Source organism: Triplophysa rosa, linkage group LG17 (genome assembly GCF_024868665.1).
Source record: "Triplophysa rosa linkage group LG17, Trosa_1v2, whole genome shotgun sequence".
NCBI lineage: Eukaryota > Metazoa > Chordata > Actinopteri > Cypriniformes > Nemacheilidae > Triplophysa > Triplophysa rosa.
The window spans coordinates 17,792,093-17,816,147 of record NC_079906.1 but is presented as its reverse complement, the minus strand read 5'-3'; the positions used below and the strand labels follow the sequence as shown (position 1 = coordinate 17,816,147).

Below are 24,055 nucleotides of genomic sequence, written 5' to 3'. Positions count from 1 at the left end.
ACCCCGGTGTATGTAGATAGAAATAGCTCATATAAGGTAATAAAAACATAACGCTTCATTATGTAAGGTCTTTATACACCTCTGAAGACATAGTTATGTATATTATATTGCATTTCTGTCAATAGATCCTCCAAAAAATACACACAGCACCTTTAAAGAAACATAGCCAGCACACATGAATGAGGGATATGGAGAGATTTGGCCGGCATGGAGTAAAGAGTGATGTCACTGCCCCAAATATTTTTTTGTTATTTCTAATGAAGGGAAATAGATGCAATGATCATTTTATTAACACAAACCAATGTGATATAGTGATTTGGAAAACATAGGATGAAGTGTGACATTCACATTGAATATTAGTTTCATAAGATAAATGGAAGTTAATTGATATCATCTGTTTATGGCATTATTTTTGTAAACATCTGTCCATCACATTACTTTTTTCACAAGTGCTTTAGTTTCCAGACAGGTTGTTCTTGTCATCTTGAATATGATTTTGTCTGTCTTAAATTGATCTGTCTCTTTATGTTACTCTCTAGACCGGATTGCTTTATTCTATATGTGCAATACCTCTCAATAATTCTTATTCAGTGGGATCTGCGTAGCCGTTCAAAATATTCATGTTTGCTTTCACGGTTAATGACATACCTCCTGTCCAAATGTATGCCATGTTGTGGGGGATTGAGTTTGCATTGCATAATAATTCGTCACATATGGCAGCGTGCCAGATGTTTACAGAAGACGACAGTTAAATGGCGGGCGTGTGCTTTTTCCAGAGCAGATACGCACAACAGAGGTGCGGCAGTCATCTGATGAAGATATCAGCTCCGTTAGTTATTCGCACATCAGATCTCATTTCTTTATTGTAGGAGACTGTGGGTAGTTGAGGAGCTTTTAAAGTGGGAATGAGATGACTCATGTTGCCACTTTTCTTCCTTCACGGGCTTCTGCCTCATTAAGTCCTTAATGGTGTAAAGAGACTCCGGTCGGATGGCTTTATCACATCCTTGTCTCTTTTGCCCTTTAGCGCAGAATCAAACCCTGCCCACCTATGGATATAGACCACTATTAAGCCCCGCCCACCCCAGAGGTAGAGTGATGCTTACCATAGTGTTCAATGCACACACTTCTATACTATTTAGTTTAATAACATCATACATTTATAAATGTTCCCGTAGGCATATTGTGTACAATACAAGTACAAATGTCTCTGGCTACTTTTTAGTTAAAACAGTGACTTTTGGTGTATTTTAAAGGCACGAGTCAAAACAATTCTCTAGACAGATATAGGGGGCACTGTGCTCTCATTCTTACATCATATCTGCCTATGTTGTGTTACTGGCTGTAAGATGCAGGCTTATTATAATGATCAAGTTTCTGTGCTCTTTCTGAATTTTAACTTTAGTGACGTTCGTGCTTATTTGGATAAATGATCAAATTTATTTCGAAAAGTGCAGCCTAAATGACCTGTAGGGTCATGAGAAAATGAAACCGCCTAAATAAAAGAGAAAATAATATAGGGAGGTAGTAAAGATCAACATTTCTGAGTATGTATAATGAAATGAAATCATGCTGTGTTATGCGAGATCATATGTGTATATAGACAGTATGCATGCATGTGTGTGTGTATAGATTTTTTTTAAACAACATGGCACCACACAGCTTTCAACACCTTATTTTATTGTCCCAACATTCAAAAGTACAAATAATTCAAACACAACAGTTTTATGAAAAAGAAAAAAACATTTACAGCAAGTATTTTTTTCAATATTTTGTTTCCAGTTTGAGAAATGACCTAAACTAGCAAGGATAACATGAAGTCATTCATCGCAGTAATTTGATTCGTAATAAGAATAAGGATAATGAGAATAATATTAATCATAGTAACAATAATCAATAATCGATAGATAAGTAATAACGCAAGTAGGAGAGACCAGCTTGGTCTGGTGAACATTTTTTTCATCTTTTTTGTCTTTAAAGATTTATAGATTTTTCTGATAGTAAACAAACACATTTCAGGAGAAAATGAATTATGACAAGAGCCTTGTTCCTCACTTTGCCTTCCCTCCTACACTACCGGCTGATGGGTTCCTATTGGCAGACTGCCACTATAAGGCGCTACGGGGAGACATTGCGATTTGGGCGCGCACCATGGAGGCGCAGCCCCATGTTACAAACACCCCCCAAACTCTCTGGAACATGGGCGCACTTGTTCTAAACGCGTGCGTTTGCAGTCATGGACACTTAGACATGCGGAGGGTGATGTCGTAAACCAAAAGAAGAAGTAATGGAGGAAATTTGTTCGTACATCAGAACAACATTCTACTGGAGTCGTTGCATAATTCAAACTCCCAGCCGTGGCGGGGTTTGAGTAGGGCCGTCTCGCCGCCCCAGAGGTGGAGCAGAGGAGGGATGGATGACCTTATAGGTGTAGCTGAGGACATGGAGGAATGTAAGACTGTTCATGAACGTGTCAGTGTGCGTGCGTGCGTGCGTTTTTTAATATTTACTCTCCAGCATTCACACCGGTCTTATCTCAACAGGAGCTAAGCTCTCCATTCAGAAATTTACCTTTCAAAATAGACTATATCTTAGAAAATATATAGAACAGGTGTCATCTATCAAATATGATCTTTTATAGCTATTTGTTTTTTCTTCAACCAGTACAATCAGAGTCAATGCTTTTTTGGAGTATCAATGTAGAAATGGTTTAAATGAAGGTTACATTTCAAATGCAATGAACAATTCCAAAACAACAGACACATATCGATCAAATTAGGGCAGCATAGCCTGACGTGAATGTCGTAGAAACTACATTTCAGACCCACATTTTTGCATAAAGTTTAATCACAAAGCAACTGTAGTGTGTGGAGGGAGGGCGGGAAGTGGCTTTTAAAACTACACAAACTTATCACAGGTTATATTGAACCAGAACAACTGTTATAACATTCTATTAAGACTAAACTTTATTGAAAAAGATTTAAAGATTTATGTTTAACAAGACAAGAAAAAAGCAATAGCAAATTGAACTATCGGCTAGGTTATGCATAGCGAGTAACTGTTTCTATTAATAAGGGAAGAGCCTCACCAACCCCATTTTTTTCGTTTTTGACTTTTTTATATTGTAATTTTGATATATTGGTACAAAGCACAAATGTACTAAAATGTCTCAGTGCGCAGGACTAATGGAAGAACATCTCCCCTAGTCATTTGTTCCCTTTAGCTCAGAAACACCCCCCCTCCCTGTACCAGAATCACGCAAAAACACAGACAACATAAGAAACGAATAACAAATAAATAAATATTCGAGATAAATAAATAATTTAATCAATGAGACAATCAATCAATCAATCAATCAATCAGTCAGTCAATAAATAAATACAGGTTTTCTCAAGAAGTTTTTTGTTCGATTTCTTTTGCTGCGGCGGTAAATCAAATGAATCGATCCAATTTTTCAGTTCTCTTTTTTTTCGCGTTTTTTCTTTATCTTCACAAGCGACATGACAACATATTAAACAAGATTCCTCACGAGTTTTCTAAGTAACTGAACCATCACTTTAAAAAGTTTTCATATGAAAAAAGACAACCCCGAACGGAAAAACAGTGACAACTCAGATAGATATAGTTATCGTAACAGAAAATGTTGACTATATATCATCTATTTGTACACAACAAAGAAAGACACAATCGTAATAGATCCTTTGAGGAAACGAATACTAGACTAACAAAACTAGCTAATTATCGCTGAAGTTTGACAAACGCTGTACACTCAGCAAATAACCTAGAAGTAAGCAAGCCAAAAAGAAAACTCGTCAAGTGATTCAAGGCCCGAATTCGTTGATCTCTGCGAGAAATTCACCGACCAGACGGGGGCCGACAATCCAACAAATCAAAAACAACAACGAAAGAAGTAAAACAGCAGCTTATTAATATAATGCCAACACCGAAATTTTCTTTTTTTTCTCTCTAAACAACACGAAGAACAACACAGTTGGATATTTAAGATATGTGAACCATGTAATATAGCACCTACTGTTGATCGCTAAAGGAAGTACATCTCGAATGGAATCAGAAATTCAAAATCAGAGAGTGAACGAAACGTAATCGTGTATGTTTTCCGAATGGATACTGTACGTGTGTGTGTGTGTTTGTGTATTTATTACTTATATCCCAAAGACTGATGACCTAACAAAGGAAATGAGTGGACAATGAGTGGCCTTGCTCTGGCCTCTTGACTGTGAAGATGTGATCGGCCTGGGAAGACCCCTCTTCCTCTCCTATTGGGTATCGCTGTTGAATAATTACTGCTATGAAAAAATTACCTGCCTGAATTTGCATCCCTTGATAAATTCCGCCATCTACAAAACCATTGCCAATCCGGGTTCTCCCCGAAAAACAAACAACCTTGATCCTAAAAAGTACCACGGCAGAACGAACAAGACAAGGTGGCACCTGACCCCTCCCCCCGTCCCTAATTAGCCAGTCAAAATATTTTTCTCTTTTTTCAAATCCAGATTCTTGTAAAAATTCTTCAATAATTATTTTAATCATTATTTATAAAAATAGAACTTCTTTCTCTTTATTTTTTCATTTTTTCTAAACGCATTTTCAAGCAAAGAGATCTTCTCTTTGGCAACAGTGTGTGTGTAGGTTTTTTCAACGTAACGCGTCATCAGGGGTGCTAGCCCATCCCTTCCCTCTCCCCTTCCCACAATCCCCTGTGAGGACAGACGTGTGTTTTGTTTGCAGTACAAAACCAAAACTATGCTAGAAACATCTTCTGCATTAGAGAAAAGGGATGGAGTCATCCCTATCGATTCATTTTGGGGATTTCTAACAATTTACACTAAAACAAATGAATGAATGATCACCGATAGAGATATATATATATATATATATATATATATAGATATATATTTTTAAAAAGAGCCCCTCCCGTTTTCTTACCAGGGAGGTGTTATTCTAACGACAGTGGATCCGGATTTAAAAAAGAAAGAAAAAATCCTGAATCGAGACCAAAAGTGTTTGATCTAAAGAAGGACATTTTCTTCTTCAAAATAAGGGCGGTCTGGTTTTGCTACTGTTTACAGAGAAAAAAAATGAAGAAAGCAAGAAAAAAGGAAGGAGAGAAAACAACAACCACAAGAAGAACTCAAATAGATATACAACATAATCCCTGTACCACTTTCAGGGTCTCCAAATAATGAATATTCTCAATTTTTCATTTTGTAATACTTAGGCAACATTGGCTTATAGGTCCAAAGTTATATTATAAGCCATATCCAGTTCTTTTTTGTGGGTTTGTTGGTTGGGTGTTCCTGTTTTGAGTAGCTGTGGGCAGAGGTGGGTTTTTAGTAATAGAGGAGCTGTAAGGAGCTACACAAGTGATGGGAAAGGGAGTTCAGGACTTGTGGGTCTTGCTGGTCTTGAAAGACACTTGCAAGACACGGTCACCCAATCGATACCCATTCAGACTGGCGATGGCCATGGCCGCTTCGTCGTAGTTCGTCATGGTGACGAATCCGAACCCCTTGCACTTGTTGGTGTTGAAGTCGCGTATCACCTTGACATTGTTGACGGCGCCGAACGGTCCGAAGAGCTGCCACAGGACGCTCTCGTCCGAGTCTGGCGACAGGTTGTAGACGAAGATGCACCAGCCCGTTCCTGTGTGACCTGGGATATTCATTCCTACTAGACTGGTCATGCTATCAATAGTGATGGGAGAGAACCTGCGAGGAGGGGGTGAGAGAGGGAAAGGTCGAGAGAGAAAAACAGTGTGAGGAAAAGCAAGAACGAGATGCGTGAATCACAGCTAGCCAAACTTAGAGCTCCTGACTGAAACGCGCCGACTAGAAAGCTGCAATTACAGCTGCGCAATCGCAGGCGGGCAAATGCGATGAGGACCGGGCCTGGAAAATCACAAGCTGTGCGCCATTGCAATCTTTTCAATCTATGGCTTTTGATCTGACACAAGTCTCTGCTTCTTTTTTCCAGACGGAAAGAATCTTGAATGGCGACTGAAAAGGCTGCGCTCCCGACGCTGGCTGTGCTAGAGTGTCATTCGTGCGGGCGACGAGAGACAGAGCTCTTTTCTTTTCCCGTCTTCCTGCGCGGAAACTAAATTACAGGAACTCCGCGCATTAATACCTTGGAAATTCATCAGAGATTTGGTACGCGGCCGTGTAAATCTGCTCTCATTCTTCTTGTAATCTTTCCTTTCTTTGCCTTTCTTCCTCCCTCACGATACCGAGATTTGAATGCTCAGTTGATTTCGCTTAATTGCCTTTCCGCTTAAAGGAAATTTTCACTTTAAATAAAAGGTAAATTGGATAAAAGGTTCATTTCGTGTGCCACCTCACAAGGAATGACTATAGGCATTATTGGGTGTGCTTTAATTGAGATTTCCGCTTTGCTGCCGACGTCGTCTTCACCAAAACCCAAATCTAAAGGGGGGGGGGGTAGGGGGGATGTAGGAAGCTGCCGGCAAGCAGAAAATGGAAGATGGAAGCAGCCAGCTAGCAGGGGGAACGGAGTTTATTCCACCCACACCCTCCGCCGCTCTGCAGTGTGTGTGACTGTGATCAATAGTGCTGCACGGACTACAGGGCCGGCCAATTCCATGCTTCTTGTTCTGCCAAGAATTACTCAGACGTTTCATCTGTGTTTTAGCCAGTTCGTCCTGGCAGAGTCAATACATCTGTCTCTCTCTTTCTCTTTTGTGTCCTGTCACTTGTGTCTCATTATGTAAATGAAGGGTATAATGGTAAGTCGGCTCACTTTGCGCCGTGTGACAAGCAAACCATCTCATGACTTCAATTACGCTGGTATTTCTGTGTAAATAATGAATCCAGCGCCATTATTCATCCTAGAGGAGAAGGCGAAATATGGCTCGGTGGTAATTTGAATGCCAGTCATCTGTAGATGAGCTAGCGGGTGAGGGTCGGACTAGCTTACTGCTGACACAGGGATGTCTGGTGACTCCGAGGGCAGGGCCGAGCGCTGTCTGTTGTTCAAACCGAGGCGAACACTTGGACATGGAGTTGCATAGCAACAAGCGGCTGACCTGGAGGCATCCCACCCCTCCGAGCTGCCCACCTTCACCTAGTGATGCTCACTTTTTCAGACCGCTCTTTGTTCATTAATTACCTTCGATGGCGCATATCGCCTCCTCCCTAGATTGGTTTCATCTCCCCTAAATTTTCTCTCTCTCTAGAGGCAGACAGGCTTATGTGATTTCTTCATGGCCTTTTTCAGCGATTTGACAGCTGATCGCACAGAGCGTAAATAAAAAGGAGTCTTCGTCTCATTTGTTTTGAAAGATGCTGTTGCCTTGTTGGCATATCCTGTTTGATTGCCTCCTTTCCTGTGGCTTGTCAGCTCTCTACGCTGAAAAGATGAACCGCGGAGATTTTGTACAGTCTGGTTCTCTAAAAGCATGTTTTTCTAACAACAATCGCTGCAGCGGTTCTTTCTAGTTACTGGCGACTTTCTTGGAAAGAGAATAAATCGAGTAAATATGGCGGCTTTAGTCTACGAAGGAAAAAACACACGCAACGCATAACCTTTCACGCCCTCCATCTTAGCCTTGAGTATTTGGTATTCGGTGGACTTCAAAGTGTTTCAATAGATACTAAAATATGCAACAAAATGTCATAAGCACTAGAACATGTTCAAAAGAAGCCTTTTCACTATATCCACAGCAGCACAAAGCGAAAAGAACATAAGCAAACCCAACTGATCAGAGGCTCCCAAACCAGCAGTGAAACGCTACGTTTCCTGCAGGGATCCAGGTGAGCTGGCAACACCTCCGTCTTGCTCTAAACCAGCTCATTCAAACAAACAAAACCAACCGAAATTCAATCCAACCATGAAATGTATCGGTTAGACTTTTTTACACTGGGGATGCAGAATTTATGATTAAATAGACAGTTTACCCAAATATAAAAAATATTTTATTTACTCGCTCTCATGTTGTTCCAAAACATGATTTGGGCTTTTCTAGAACATAAAGGAGTAATGTGTTCACTCTTTTCCCTTTCATTACAGTGAATGGGTACTGGAGCTGTCAATGTTTTAAACAACATGCAATAACAACATAAAAACAGTCCATGTGTCTATAGCAGTGGTTCTCAAACTGGGGGCCGTGGCCCCCTGGGGAGCTCGAAGATGGATCTAGGGGGGGCCACAGATTTTGTGGCATTTTATGAAATATAGAAATGTATCATAAACTTTACACAATAAAACAGAAAAATAAGCCCACCAACCAAAATGATGGATGTTCCAGCATTGTATATAACTGAATGTTTTTGGTTTAATTAAAATTCTAAGTTTAAGTTTATAAGTCTTTATTTGGGGGGCCGCAAAGCGATACACCGTACTCAAAGGGAGCTTACAATGAAAAAGTTTGAGAACCACCGGTCTATAGTATACTGTAGGTTGCACAATGTAATTCTTTGAAGCCATAATGATACTGTAGCTTCCATTTTGGTCTGTTCCTGACACAACGCAACTTGAAATAGTTCTGAATTTGAAGGACTTTAATAAAACTTGTGTGTCCTTTCTGAATGTCCAGTCCCCATTCATTGTAACAGTGCAAAAAAGAGAAACCACCCATTGTTTTTTTTTTTTGCTCCACAGGAGAAAGACTTGCAGTTTCATATGTTTTTTGAAAAAACAGAGGGTGAGTAAACAGATGACAATTTTTAAGGTAATTAATTCTTTGAATTGGTCACAGTAGTGGGTGGTCGTGCAAAATAAAGAAAAAAAGTCTATAAAACAAAAGCTGTAAGTGCTCAGCTGGACGGAGGTGCTTCAGCTCCTGAATCCTTTCAAAGCCACGCCTCAAAACAGGAGCTTCACACAAAACACAAAATACCAAAACGCAATGTAAAAATTCATAATCATTCACTGCATACTCAACACTACAAATAATAAAAGATACTTACACGTACTTTGATTGGCTACTGATTGGTTGGTAGTAAACAATAAATAATCAAGTAAAAGAAATCAAGAAACGAAAAGCAAAAGAACTCAAGGGAAGAGGAAGACCTTGAACTAAACTGAATGCATGTGATTTTCATAAAAGAATGAAAAAAAAAACAAGATAGAAATCAAACTGTCAACATGGACATCTGGCATTCGGTGAAGTTTTAATTACCTCTTAACGCCATAGGCCATATTAAGCAAATTGTCCAGCCTGCAAAGAGAAGGAGGGTTCTGGGGTTAATGCCAGGCAGATGGTCGACTCACTCAATGGAACTAATGCTACATCCCTGCCTCACTGAAGGTAGACGCCCATCCAGCGATGGGCCATTACGCTGTGTTGCCCCATCAGGCGTTTCACAGAGTCAATCATACATTCAAAGAACAGCAAATTTGCAGCAGTGCTAATGGTAACACAGGAGGCCACTCGACTGCCCACCCAGCACCACACATACTTAACACAATTGCTAGTTGCATTTGGGAGCGTTCGGCCTTGAGTTTAAGAATTCTGCAGCCCTGACTTGATTTCTACTATTTTTGTGTTTATGCAATATAGCTAATAAATCATATACAGTTCAGTGGCCTCAAAAAAGTATTTACTTCTGATCAATTAAGTCACACTTAAAAATGTATGAATGTCATTGCATTAGATATAAAATGTCAAACCAGGTGGCATCTAATAGTTGAATTTAAAAAACTTCTTTTCGAAGGCTTTTTTATTTAAATTACGTGTAACAGAATGGTTCCAAGGTCATTTTAGGATGGATGAATGAAGTCAGTTCCTCTCAAATTCACACAGGTGTCCTAGCTGGCAGAGTAGTTTAGCACATTAACTAAGGACATGTTCCACTAACATTTGAGAGAGAATTTTATTGACCATCATTTTAACAATATATCTGTTCTTACATAATATGAAAGGTTTTTTTGGTTACAAGGTTTGTTTCTACTATATTGCTTTAACATAAATGTCACAGTTTTTTGTAATATTATGCAAAGACTTTCCTATTTCTTAGGTGTGGCTTAAAAGAATACTTTGCTCAGAATTGAAAATTCTCTCATAATTCACTAACCCTTATGCCATCCCAGACGTACATGATTTCATGTCTTTAGTTGAACACAACAAATGTTAACAAACAAATGTCTTTTGAAACGATACAGTATATTCGTTTTTATTTTAATTTCACTAAAACTCAAAATATTTGTATTTTTTTGCTAACAAATGTTTTGTTTTGCTTCAGCATACATTTATGAAGCCATTGGAGTCCTATTGATTACGTTAATGGTGGATTGATGGGCTTTTTGTGTTAAACTGAAGAAAGGAAGTCATATACACCTGGCATGGCATGAGGGTGAGTAAATTATGAGAATTCTTATTTTTGGGCAAACCGAAAAATGAAGTGTTCAAAATACTTTTGGGACCTCTGTATATTTACCACATGTACAATTATGATATTTTAGAGGTTTTCATCTGACGGTACAATTACATAAATCCACTAAAACTCATAAAAGGTTTATTTTTTAGGCTGCCACATAATGTGGGGGGGGGGGTTGGTGAAATTACAAGCAATTATTCGGAGAAACTGATACATTCAAATTGAGAAATTATAAAGAACTGTCATTTTGTTTGCATTGTAATATACACGGTGAATTTAGATATATTGGGCTTTAATAAAACGAAGGGCAAAAAGTGGTTCAAATGAACTGAATTCACCCCTATCTAATTTGTAATATTTATGATTAAACAGTAATTAAGGGGGATATGATAGCAAATAGAAAAGAAAAACTTAAATCAAAAAAAGAAATATTGAGAATGAGAATTAAAGAATGAATCCCACTGTCAGGACACATGCAGATAATATGCTAGTGTTATGGATGAAATTGGCCTGGGGCCATCTTTCAGCTCACCTGAAAACTTTAATATAAAAATGACATTTCAATGAAGTCTGAGACAGGATGTAATACAGCATTAACTGTGAGTGGCCTTTCTTTATCTTGCGATGTCTTTTTTCGCTGCGTCTCTATTAGCTTCAGTGACCCGCTGGGCCAGTGTATTACGTTTTCCTGTCCTGTCAGTCATTTTCATTTTAGTCTCCTGTCTATTTGGTTACTCTGTGACCCTGGTCTCTCACTTGGCTCGGCCCTGTCTCATGTCTTATTAAAACCATCGCAAGATGGCCGACAGGGCTAATTACCGCTTTCCCACGTTTCAAACTCAACTTCTCAAAACACGCACACACACTGGGGTGGGTCAACAGTTGGTGACTGTATCTTCTAGTGAGAAAAATGCAGCAAAAATAAACGAGGACAGTCAGTGTGTCGAGTCATTACGATGCCAATTAGCCAATTAGTGAGGCAGGTTGCTTTGTGGGTAAATGAGTTAATCGTTGCAAGGGCTCTGAGGTGCAAGAGCACACGATGTGTTAGATATCTGCAGGCGTGTCTCTGCACGGCCTACAGCTTTTCACACTGCCTCTCCAAACGCACACACAACACAATGACGCCTTTGTAAGGCCGACTAATACATGCAAATGGTGCTCATCCTTTTCATATATCTTGCTTGTGATGTGTTTGTCTAAACAAAGGATTGCTTGCGTTAAAATAAACATCAGACTGGCAATTCATGCATCTAGTTAAGACTGGAGTATTTTACAGTTCATATAGTCTAAATAATTATATTAAACATTTTCAGGTCCCTAATCTGAAAACCTTCTCTAATCTCCCTAAAGATGTGAGCATGCTGGACTTTCTACCATTCAGTTCCATTCATATGATGAGTGTAAACAGAGATATTTGTATTTTTTTTGTATGAAATTATATATGTATATAAATATATATATATATATCAACATAATAATAATAATAATTTAGTATTACATTATACAGTATATATTTATAATTGTTATTATATGTATTTAAACACTTTTACTTATGAATATGTTTTTATGTATTTTACTTATTTATACATTTTAGATAATACATAAGTAGTAATATGCATGCACACACATTAAATAATCATTAACATAATAAACTAATCATTATTTTATTATTAATATTTATTATTAAGTTACTTAAATTAATACAATTAATTTCCACAAGTATTAATTTATTATATATATATTAATACAGTATATATGAAACAACTAAATATATTAACATTTATTATAATTTATATATTTATTTATTGTATACTATTTATTTATTTGTATTCTTTTATTTGTAGCTCTGGAGTGTGACATCAGATCCTGTTGCTCATATTCATCGCTGGGTCCCAGGTAATTTCACGTTTACAGGCAGAACTGTAGAATGTGCTGTAGAATCTTGAAAATTGCATTTTGCATGTGCAAATCATAAGACTGGCAAAGGTAAACACAGGTAAAGCTATCCTCATCAATGTTACATTTTGATTGCAAGCTGACATCTGCTGTTACTAAGCCGTAAACTTTCACTGCAAGATGACATCATCTGTATTGAAAGCTTCACCAGACTTCACCAGCTCAAAGCTCATTAGACGTGACTCATAGTTAATGTGAATTAGCCTCAGAGGAGGGCACATCTTAAGCAAAGTCCTAGCAAGTCCATAGCAGGATCAAAAGATGTTGTCATTGTTGCCTGTGACTATTTGCTTCATGTGTACTGAAGGATACAGCATAGAAAGTGCTTTGCATTGCCTTTCAAAAAGGTTGAGAACCGCGGCTGCCCTGGGCTGAAAAGGTGTAAGCTGCCAGAATGAAGGTATTTGTTGGCTGCTGAACTGAAATGAAAGGAACAGATGTAAAATGAAAGGAACGATGGTGTATGAGAAAAAGAAATCAGAGGGACATTGTGAACGACAGAACCCCACTGTCTCTTATCAGTCCTTCACTTCTGTTTCTTTTCTGAATCTCATTTTGTTTCTTTTTGGGAGCAGCTATTCCTTGGTCTTTGTTTTTCTGTTTCACCAATTCTGAGTCACCTCTATGTTTTATGCCTTTATCAGAGCCGTAGCAAGTGGGGAGACAGTAAATATTGATTCTAGTGGACCCCACATTCATTTTTACATATACAGAGACTAAAAGAGAGGACAAAAACACGCACATCAATCTAAAATGGGTGCTCGACCAAGAGAGTAAATCGAAGTAGTAACAAAAGTAGTCTGATGTAGTGGTCTGATGAAGAGCCTGTGTGCTCGAAACGTCACGCGCCATGCTAAAGTCTTTTAAATAACAAAGTATTTTTGATATATTTTTGGAGCTCTGGTGTGCCGACTTTTGTTACTACTTCTACATATACAGAGACTACAATTCTTAGCATCAGCCCTGACCTTTTTAAAGACTTTTATTAAGCACATTATAAACGAATAACTCAGTAGAAGCAGAACGGTCTGACTTGTATTTACCTGAACCTCTGTGCTTGGTGGTGAAGGGGTCCAGGGTAGCGCCGGTTGGGGGACTGGTACAGCTGCGACAGTAGCGCCTGGCTGGTCTTCTGACTGGGGTTGTTGGCAAACTTCACCGTAATGGGCTCGGCGGCACCCGAGGGCTTCTGTCCGTTCAGACCCTTGATGGCTTCTTCAGCTTCTATCCTCTTATCAAAGCGAATGAAGCCCACACCCCGCGAGCCACCTGTGGGGCCAGCAGATCAGAAACAACACACGATACACTTACTGGCTTTATCCGGTCTGCAACTGCAATATCAACCAATTCACGTACAACCATTGCCAACATATTTATGCAAATTTTTTCGGTCTTTTCATTCTTACAGGTAGAGATGCAAATCCAGAAAACTATTTTGTGGTCTTCTTCAGTGTATAACAAAGATAAATGATTGTTCAAATCAAATCAAAATGTATTTATAAGCACAATAAAAACAACAGTAGTTGACCACTGTGCTGTACCATATCATACTTAAATTTGCATAAAAAAGTAAATACATGTAATAAAGGCCGCAATGCAATGAGAAAAAAGGAATAACGCAAACACCGATAAATGATGAGACCTCAAAAACGTTAGGAACAGTTATATTCCAGTGAGAAAAGATGTTTTTAACTTCGATTTCAATTCAAATTCTGATGAAATTAGTCTGAAGGAAACTGGAAGATTATTCCACAGTTTTGGCCCAACAACTGAAAAAGCTTGGTCACCTCTCAACTTTAACCTGGATCTCGAGACCATCAACAATCTTTGTTCAGAAGACCTCAGAGATCTAACAGATGTATTTAGATTTAAATCAATTCTATAACGGACTGGCAGCCAATGCAAAGAGCACAAAACATGGGTGATATGATCAAACTTCCGGGTGCCAAGAAAAGTCTGGCCGCTGCATGACTTTTGCATGATGTACATTTTAAAGTCACCATGAAATCAAACAGGAAAATTCTAAGTGTTTTACACAGTGTTGCAGTGATTATTATAAATGATTTATCTGTGCACGATTCTTTTTTCAAAACTCATTTGCACTTGTAATCTTTAATCAAAACATTAAGCTCCTCTCCCCTCTCAGCAATAACTCTTCACCACATGACGTCAGCAACAAAATAGAGGTAGGACTATACTGAACGTCCAATTTTAGCCCTCCACTCCAGGACCAACTTGCAACAAACAAATCAAAAAGGGAAAAGCAACATAACGCCCCGCCCTATTTTTTTTTCAAATTTTAGAAGCCGTTTCACTCAGATATACGTCACAATGCGGAAAAGAAGTCAATTGCAACTTCCGTTTCATGGTGACTTTAAACCCAATAATGAAAATTCTAATGAAAACACAAAAGAAGCTATTTTGAAGAAAGTTGGTAACTTAACAGCAGCCGCACCCATTCACTTCTATTGCATGGACACAAAACCAATGCCAGTGAATGGGTGCCAGTTAACAAACATTCTTTGAAATATATTTTTTTGTGTTCTGTGGAAGAAAGAAAGTCATACAGGTTTGAAATGACAAGAGGGTAAGTAAACGATGAACTATGATGAAGTTTCCTGAGAATCAAACCCATCACCGTGTTGTTGCTAGCATCATACTCCTGTAACGCTCAAGCTACAGGAACATTTCCTTACTAGCACACACCTTCATTCAGAACCCATTATTTCTATATTTAGAGACAGAAATAGCGGCAAATGATTTGGCAACGACAAATGACAGAGATATGCAGCACATATGACGGATCCTATCGCTAGTGTCACATTATGCAAATGAGGCGTGAGGAAACACGGAGATTCTATTGGCCAGCCTACATTCCGGCGCTGTCAGGCAGACGTGTAATTTGTTTTCTTTTCTTCATGAGAGGACGGCAATATTGTGTAGAGATACTGTTGCCTGCTGGTGTGGAAACCGTGTGTGTGCGCCGGTTCGCGTGTACGATTGTGCCACGTCTCGCTCGGCCTCACACTGCGTAGTTTGCACCAGCTGATGGCCACACGCCGCCTCATGGTATGCAGCTTGCCGGCGACATTTCCACGGTTTCCAAGGCGATGGTTTTGACCGCTACCTGAAAGTAACATTTAAAAGGGCCTGGCTTACTGGGAGGTCTTTTGTGGGGCTGGGTTTTAATGAGACGATCCTTCTGGCTCTGAGGGGGAGAGTGTGGAGACAGCTTTCCGAGAGGGCAATTTGCATAATACAATGAACACGTATTTGTGTGTCTCTAACACAAACACGCCGCATTCTATATTGTCAGTTCCGTCTCCCCTCGCACTCTTGGCTGTCACACGCTAGTATTGATGTTTTCTGTTGTGCTGCCTGATTGTCTATTCAAATCAGTGTCTTTAGATACGTTCAGTTCTCCAAACAAATATTTGCACACAATCTTTTGAATGCAGCGAGCTTTCATTCAGACTGCGGCTGCATTACTGTTTTTCCCTCGCAGCGTGAGTCATCCCCGACAGTTTTTCACTTTTCCCTTCCCAAAACCTGCTTTCTTTAATTGGAATGACAGAAGTAAAAGCTTGAAGAGCGAAAGCGTGCATTATTAAGGACTTAAGGATGCGGCGTTAGCTTTAAGCGTAAACGCGGCAGAGTGATGTTGAGGTCAAAGCAGAATCCTTAGAAAGTTGAGCTGAGAGGAAACTGGGATTGACACCTCCTCTCTCTGTTACACCCTCGCTCTCTTTTTCTGTTTCTCTCAGGAAGATATTTGACATGCAACAGCTCGACTCTGTAAAAATACAAGAGATTACAAATTCTGTTTCATAAAATTTTGATCCGAAACGACAAGACTTGTTTCTGTCTGTCAGTTTAACCGTGTTGGAATGAACTGATGGATCTGCCTTCAGCTATACACTATTTTTGTTTTTACTTGTTTAGGATGAACACATAGTTTTTTTCCATGGAGATGAAATGTCAAGCCCTTTCGAACCTTAATAAGAAAAGCTTAATAATAAAGGATTTCTACATTTTGCCATACATAAACAACACCGGTCCAGAATCACTTCCTGATTAAGTTTTTTTGTGTTTTTATTTTACATGTCGTCGCCTTGGAATTGTAAGGTTCTATCTGACATTTTTGTCAAAATTGAGTTATTCACATATTCTTATTCTGTAACATTATGTGGTGTTTTTTCTTTATGTTGTGCACATTTTGGGGACTTTTTTAGAAAACAAAAAGGTTCTATACAAAGTCAAATGGAATGCAAAAACATTGAAGCGCAATATCTCAAAACTGCTCAGAATGCAGATAGAACCTTTAAATTACGTCCTAAAAATGTTTGTCTAACGTTTTTATTCAGTTCTAAATGTTCAGTTGGTTTTATTTTGTATTAACAGTAGTGTAGTGTTAAAAAGCTGAAACAGCAAGTGTTTTTGGACCGGCTTTGTTTATGTCTTGCAAAAAGGTCTATATGGAATAAATGCACTATATGTGACCCACTGTACAATGACCAAAACTGTACCCACAATGCACTGCATCTGATCAGACCTTCTAATTCCACAATAGTCTGAAATCTTATTGTGGAATATTGTGAAATAATGTCATCTGCTTTACTTTACTATTTTTATAATTGGCAAAGCATGGTGCCTGCAACGGCAACATCTTTGTTTCAACTCTCAGAGAACACATAAACTGATGTACTGTAACTAAATTCATACTGTAAATTCTTCAGGATAAAAGTGTCTGCCATAAGAATAAATGCGAAAAGTAAAAAAAAGTATTAAGCTACTATCTCATTCTGAACACAGCCTGTGTTTAAATAGCTTCTGACAGTCAGGCGCAGTCCACAGCAAGTCATAACATTATGAATGATGTGGCTGATGTCTGTTTAACAGCAAATTCAATTTCGCAAATGGTTTATATTGCATGTCCTTTTGTCCTCTGCAGTGTGTTTTGTTCAACGCCTAAAAAAAACATACAGCTTATACCCGTAGGGCAGGTAGTCTGTGTTTCAATCCAGAGTGTTTCAGTGCTGTGCACTAACACAACTATAATGAAATCGTGATGGGATCTTGTTTTCCTCGGGTGGAAATAGTGCTGACCAATGTCATTCCGGCTGCGACTCAGCAAACAGCTGACGATCTATCAGCCACCCGCAGAACCGCTAAAATTAGGAGGCCGAAAAAAGCTTGAAGTTTAACGGTTAAAAAATGCAAATGGACGGCTTAATGTTGACTGTGCTTTACTGTTTCTTTTCCCATTGCTTCCCTGACATTACTATAATGAGCCTGCAGCCGTTTCTACAACAGGCTGCCTAAACAAAGCGCACGGCCAAGCTAAAACCGGAGATACTGGCACCGCAAGCTCCTTTATAGTGCTTATCACGAACAGAACAGAGTTACAGCTACAATGTGCCGGTTAACGGCACTATTCTCCTGGTAATCACTCCTGCCTTACGTAACTTTCTACCTGTACTTATCTGGGCTCAGCACACATGAAGCTAGAGAATGCTGAGTTTAATAATAACCGTGACACATACAGAGAGCGCGCAAGAAATGGTGGCAAGAGACCGCCACAGCCGGCCTGACAAAGCGCTTTCTACTGCACGCCCACCGTTCTGTTCTTCGACACTTACTGCATAGGAGAGAGAGAGAAAGAGAAGGGGGAAAATACTCTGGTGGGAATAAAGGAAAGCTCTGAAAAAAGCCACCTCTTTTCCGTCTCTCATTCGCTCACTTTCAAGTGGCTGTGCCAACTGTATGGAACATTTATTAAACGAGTGCGCTAAATATATTATGAGGAAAAAAGCGCACACCTCTCGCCTTACTTTCTGCCTAATCATAGAAAGGAAAGCGACGTTTTATGTAACTTTAGTTGCTGCCGCTACAGATGGTGTTTGAAAAGGCTCAGTAAGGGAGGTCTTTGAAGACTCGAGCAGCTCTTTGCTTGGTTCTGCTGGCACGCAGCTATAAATCCATCTGTTTGTCCTTGTGTAATTGGAGGCCAAGGCAGCGATGTCATGCCACGCGTTTATGCTGCGATGTCTACATGGAAGATACGGATGGGTGAGCATCTCATTTTAATACGCATGCCAATAATTCCCACATTTTTTAGAAGTCCTAATCTATGAACTAAACTTGTGTAGCGATAAATAAATACATTTTGAACATTTTGAAGCAATTATTTAAAAAATGTAGAGACGTAAGACTGTGTACAGTACTTATTAAAAATAAAAGACCGAAGTTACAAGTATATACAGTACATATTTTATAATATATAAAAATGTATGACTTGTTTACTTAATGAAATGAATGCATAATGGTCATTATAGGTGTTTCCTTGGAATGGAAATCACAACCTTATGCACTGCTAATGCAATGGCCTACCAGTTAAGCTCATTTGAATTGTCATTTGCAATGCATCAAGGGAGTGGAACAGACTTGGAGCTCAAGGTAGGTCTTGAAAAATGTATTTGTTGCTAAAAATGTCTGTACGAACAAAATGAATGAGATTTTCACTTCTGGAACCTGACTGTTCTGCTTCATTGTATTGTTTTATATATTACAGCTCCTTTGAGTTCCACACGCTTTGATACGGATACTCAATGGGGAACGTTGGCTTAAACACATGGGAAGAGCATGGACATGGTCTAACCCTTCCTGACAGCACGCTCACACAGTGTAGTTAATGGAATTCAAGTCAAGGGAAAATATCAATGAGCAAGACAAAAAGACATAGAAAGGAAAAAGCGTGGCATTTTAAAAGAGGTATTTCCACAAGCAGTGGTTTTACACCGAAGAGGCACAGCTTGTGCCTGAATCAATTGTACTGTATTTTCCCTCATTGAAGGAACATGTATTGACTGCAAGGCAAGGCCCAGCAGAGCTTTTCTGAATATTTGACTATTGATTAAAGGTCCAAACCTATCATATTTCACTCAAGTTTATGTTCGCATTTAAACACTTTTGTCTAATGCTTTTTTCACATCCCTGTAATTTACTCCCGTTTTTCCAATAAAGTGAGAACAAACAGACACACCCTAGGGAATGAGTCATAAGTATACAAGTGTGGAAAGGAAATTGCTTTCAGTCACTTCCACTGGAATACATTATCCACAGGAAGCTCCTCTCTGACAGGGCAAACAGAGGCAGTTACATGGCAGGCGGAACAGTGTTTCTGCCTCTAACCGTGGCACTACGGTTCCCTAATTGTTCTCATATTTTTCACAATGAAACTGGTGACAAAGATTTATGATTATTTCAGAAAAGCAAAGACACTGTTAGTTTATCGTGGCATATGTCTTTGTCTTTATTAATGACTTAGACTTGCAGTATTATTTTAGGATGCATATGGGGGATGTGACAGAAAGAATAAGAACTCAAGCATGTGCATTTTTTTTTTACTTTTTGTAGATTTTTTTGTGGAAAATGAGGTCTCAATAGTCAAAAGTAGAACGTAGTGCTTTAAAAAATATATATATATATATATATATTTCAAAAACATTCTGTTACAAACTTATCTTAAAGAGATGAAGTTGCTTTTCTGGTTATGCACTACAGATGGAATTTGGAGTTTGTAGCTTGTGAGATAACATAAAAAAATATATTTTACATATTCTACTATATTTTCTTTACAAATACATCCAAACCTGTACACGCACGCACCCACACACACATACTGTACATAAACTACAGTCCCTGTTTTGCATTCAAGGCCTCACAGAAGAGTTTTAAGATCTGCTCCATGTCTCTTTATGGCAGCCCTCCGATCAGAAAAAAACTCCTTGTTTCTTAATCACCAGCAACTCAAGTTTAATTAGTCATTAAGCTCCCTCCTGTGGACCGCTCTCTCCCGGGGAGCCTTCACAGGGCCAAAGGAAGGATCTGTGTCAAGAGAGGAAGGCCTCTTTTGGTGGGTGGGTGTGTGGCCACGCAGCACTCCTCAGCGATTCTTTAAAAAACGTTCGGCACCACTAGAACGTGGAGTACATTTTTCTGTGGCTTATGCGGTATTGTTTGCATGGTGAGTGGCGTTATGAATTATGCAGTTCGGAAAATATTGAATGTGTAGAAATGCAGCTCCATGACCATTTAAATCACGGCTGGTTTATTCATGGTTTTGGAGGAAGGATGGACCAAAGAGATGAGTGGATGCTTTAAAATAGATTCATCAGTCACTCCATGTTATGGACTTGGTTCTTGTGTTTGTATTTTTTAAAGCAAAGCACACTTTTAGCATGCTAAGTGAAGCACAGGCACTAAAAATATAAACCTTTTGAATATTTAATTTAATTTAAAAAAATGCATATACTCGTTCTCGTAACTAACTGACTAGTAGGTTGTTGAACAACTGCTTTGTAAAGCATGGTAACACATTCCCCCCCATACACAAACACCAAAGCTAAAAATACAAATAAGTGTGTGTGTGTGTTTTGTGATGCGGTATAACAACATGCATACAGGATATGGGCCTTTAAAATAGAGAAAATAATAATGCAACAATCTGTATTCTGAAATTATTTTGTCCTCTCTGGCATGCATGTGTGTTGGCTGTAACTACTGAATGCAAGCCAGAGGATGTATTAAAGTCAAATTTTGTGCGAGATTTTGAATTTGTGTTGTGAAATGTGAATTTTTTTACTGCATGTTTCAGGGTTTATGAATGTGGAAGAGAAAAGGGGTCCCACTGATACCTGTGACCTGGTCGACTAGAATGCGGGAGGTGATTATCCGTCCGTACTGGGAGAAGAGCTGTTCAAGTTCCTTCTGGGTCATGGTCTTAGGCAGCCCACTCACGTACAGGTTGGCGTCACGGATAGAAGCTGAACTGGGCCGTGCATACGACACCTGTAAGGCAACAGACACATTGATCATTCGACAACATGATGAAAATATAGTGCTTTATGTGGCGGGACTGTTCATTTATAAATTGGATTCAATGGTTCATTTGCGTTATCTCTCAGAGATGTGCACAGAAGGTCCCACGAGGCGTATTGCTAAATGATTTGGTAAAAACAAAAATATGTTGGTAAATATTGCTGTTTATTATTATGCATCATTAATTTGTGGCTATACATAAATATCATCTTTCCCTATTTTAAAACATTACTTAGAAACAGCCATGATGAATTGTACCTAGATTTTAATTGCATTTCTTGCATTAAACATTCTCAGTTTAATGAGGACGAAAAATAATAAATATTCACAATTGTTTCAGCTATATTGCTCAGCTTTGATTTGACTTTTGGATGATATCGTATCAGACAATTGATAGGCAACATTTGCCAACATTATAAAAAACAAAGATGCATTACATTGGCAGGATGCAGTGTTCAGATGCTGCCGGTCATCTTTGCACCTGTTCTGTCTCGGTTGATCTCTGTGACAGCTAGAGACGTCAGAAAGAAAATGCCCTCTAAACCTCCATTCAAGATCAAAGCAGAACCTTGTTTACTTATAAGAATATTATAAGGACTGTTGCATGGGCATTGTGCATACACAGATTTACAAACGTAGGATACACATGATATTTTAAGAGGTTTAGAAATGGTCATAATATAAATACATAATATACCTGATGTAAAATAAATGGTTCATGAGCCCTACGAACATAATTGTATATATGTATATGTAAGTCACATTTTGAGTCAGAAAAACTTAAAATCATTTTGGAGTGTTCTTTTTCTCAATTCTTTGACATGATATACAGCCGGCGAAAAAAATTAAGAGACCATTTCAAAATTATTTTCAAATTTTCAGAATTTACTCTTTATAGGTATGTGTTTAGGTAAAATTATCATTTTTGTTTCATTCTGTGAACTACTAACAACATATCTCCCATGTGTTCAAATATTCCATATCTCCCATATATGTATGTTTAAATACAGTTATTGTTTCCATTTGCATTTACTTGCAGAAAATGAAAATCAGACCTCAAACGCTGCAAAACAAGTTCATATTCACAGTAATATCTGTACTATGTATTTAGGAAAATTTAATGTGATAACCTCGATTTTAATCACAGCTTTCATGCATCTTGTCATGCTGTCAGAGGTTTGATTTTGTTGAAATTCAACAGACGCTGGACTGTAATGGCCACAATACATCTAGACATGCTGATTAAACGGAAACTTGGAATAATCTCTTATTTTTTTCTGTAATATATGGCTGTATATATATACATTGTTGTTTGCAGTATAGTGTTCAAACTGTCACATTTCAGAAAAAGCTACAGTATTCAAAAAAGCAAATGATGAAAGCTAATTTGTTTTCTGAAAGCATGATGGCAGCGTGTGTGTGATAGAGATAGAGGGAGCGAGAATGAGAGAGAGAAGGCTGGCTGTCATCTGTGGTGAATAACACTTTGGAACCTTCTGTTTGTGCCTGTAGTGAGAGCCAAGCCATCTATAGCTCTCTCACTCTCGCATTCCCCACACGCTCTAATATCAGCATGCTGTGCTTACTAGCACCTTGGACAGCGCTCTTCCCACAACACTCCCTCCATCTCTCCATCACGCTCTCACACTGCACGTTCTCACCCGTCTCAACTCGTCGAACTCGCCAGCACCTTGGACAGATCCTGTCACACTCTAAAACACACTGCATTTGTTTTCTCGCTCTCTTTCAACGGCGCACACCCCTGGCACTCTTTGTTCTGACACACATGCTGCTATTTTCACCCGATCGCACACTCACTCAGACCTCTGTTGCGAACGTAATGGCATAAAGAATTAGTTTATCTAAATGAAAACTGTTTTTGTTAAAACCCATATGACTTTATTTGGAACACATTTATTTTGGAACATGCAACCAAAATGAAAATGCTCTGAGGTTTTCAAAAGCTTCTAAAGAGACGCAAAAGCACCATAAAAGTATCATAGTGATTAATGTAGTATATTATTTCGTGTCCTTTCAAGGTACACGATGGCTTTGTGTGAGGAACAGACATGTATTCTAGTGAAGAGTGTTCCATGTAAGAAAGTAAGTGGATTTGGAACATCATTTTTACTACACTGTTTGTTAACCCTTTTAAACCGGACATGTCGTCGTCGTCGACTCATTCTATCAAGCGGTATAACTCTGTAACCATTTGGCTATCAAAAAAATTCGAACTGCTCCCAGAAGTAGACAAACTGTGCTTTTTGAACATATATGGTATATTACGGTAATGTATTGCGTTTGTCAGCCAATCGCTGCTGTTTTCGTGGAGTGCGGCAGGGGGCAAATTTTATGAACGGGTAGTTACGGAGCTGCGGTTTTCGTGGAGTGCTCTAATAAAAAATGAGCAAACAAAACATGGCAAAGAGGAGATACACAACAGAAAAGGCGATTGGGATGATTTTTGATAAAAGAAACATGTAAGTTGTGGGCCTATGCTTGCAATTAGACAGGAACTGCTTCAGACACCACCACATTTGAGCGAATAGTGCAAAAAATACACCCGGAGAACTGGGGTAAAATAGGCTCATGAATGAAAACTATGTACATGAGTGACACTAAAAATACTTTTATATTTTTCAAGTCTGAAGTGCTAGATTCTTTCGTTCTTTAGTTTTTTGAGAATTTCTAAATAAAAATCAGTAAAAAATGATTCCAATTTATTTTGTGTCTATTTAAATTCTATTTACAAACTCACAACGCACAGTAATGGTCAATAACCTTAATTTATTTAAAGACATTTGTTTTCTGAAATAAAATGATACCTTGCACATGATGATGGCACATTGTGTTAGAATTTG

At 38.6% G+C, this 24,055-nt stretch overlaps 1 protein-coding gene across 7 annotated transcripts in view; it reads right to left on the bottom strand.

Annotated features, from left to right (window-relative positions):
• Positions 1-1,664: 1,664 nt before the first annotated feature.
• The window catches only part of elavl4 (ELAV like neuron-specific RNA binding protein 4), an 83,279-nt gene continuing 60,888 nt past the window's right edge, over positions 1,665-24,055 (bottom strand). For 4 of the 7 annotated variants that reach the window (XM_057355977.1, XM_057355981.1, XM_057355983.1 and 1 more), the window contains 4 exons: positions 21,012-21,164; positions 13,358-13,593; positions 9,158-9,196; positions 1,665-5,729 (listed from right to left, as the gene is read on the bottom strand). In XM_057355977.1, the coding sequence (XP_057211960.1) occupies positions 5,402-5,729; positions 9,158-9,196; positions 13,358-13,593; positions 21,012-21,164 (756 nt within the window). In that variant the 3' untranslated portion in view covers positions 1,665-5,401. Of the gene's footprint in view, positions 5,730-9,157; positions 9,197-13,357; positions 13,594-21,010; positions 21,165-24,055 lie in introns of all 7 variants that reach the window. The other 3 variants (XM_057355978.1, XM_057355980.1, XM_057355979.1) reach the window with 3 other exon arrangements.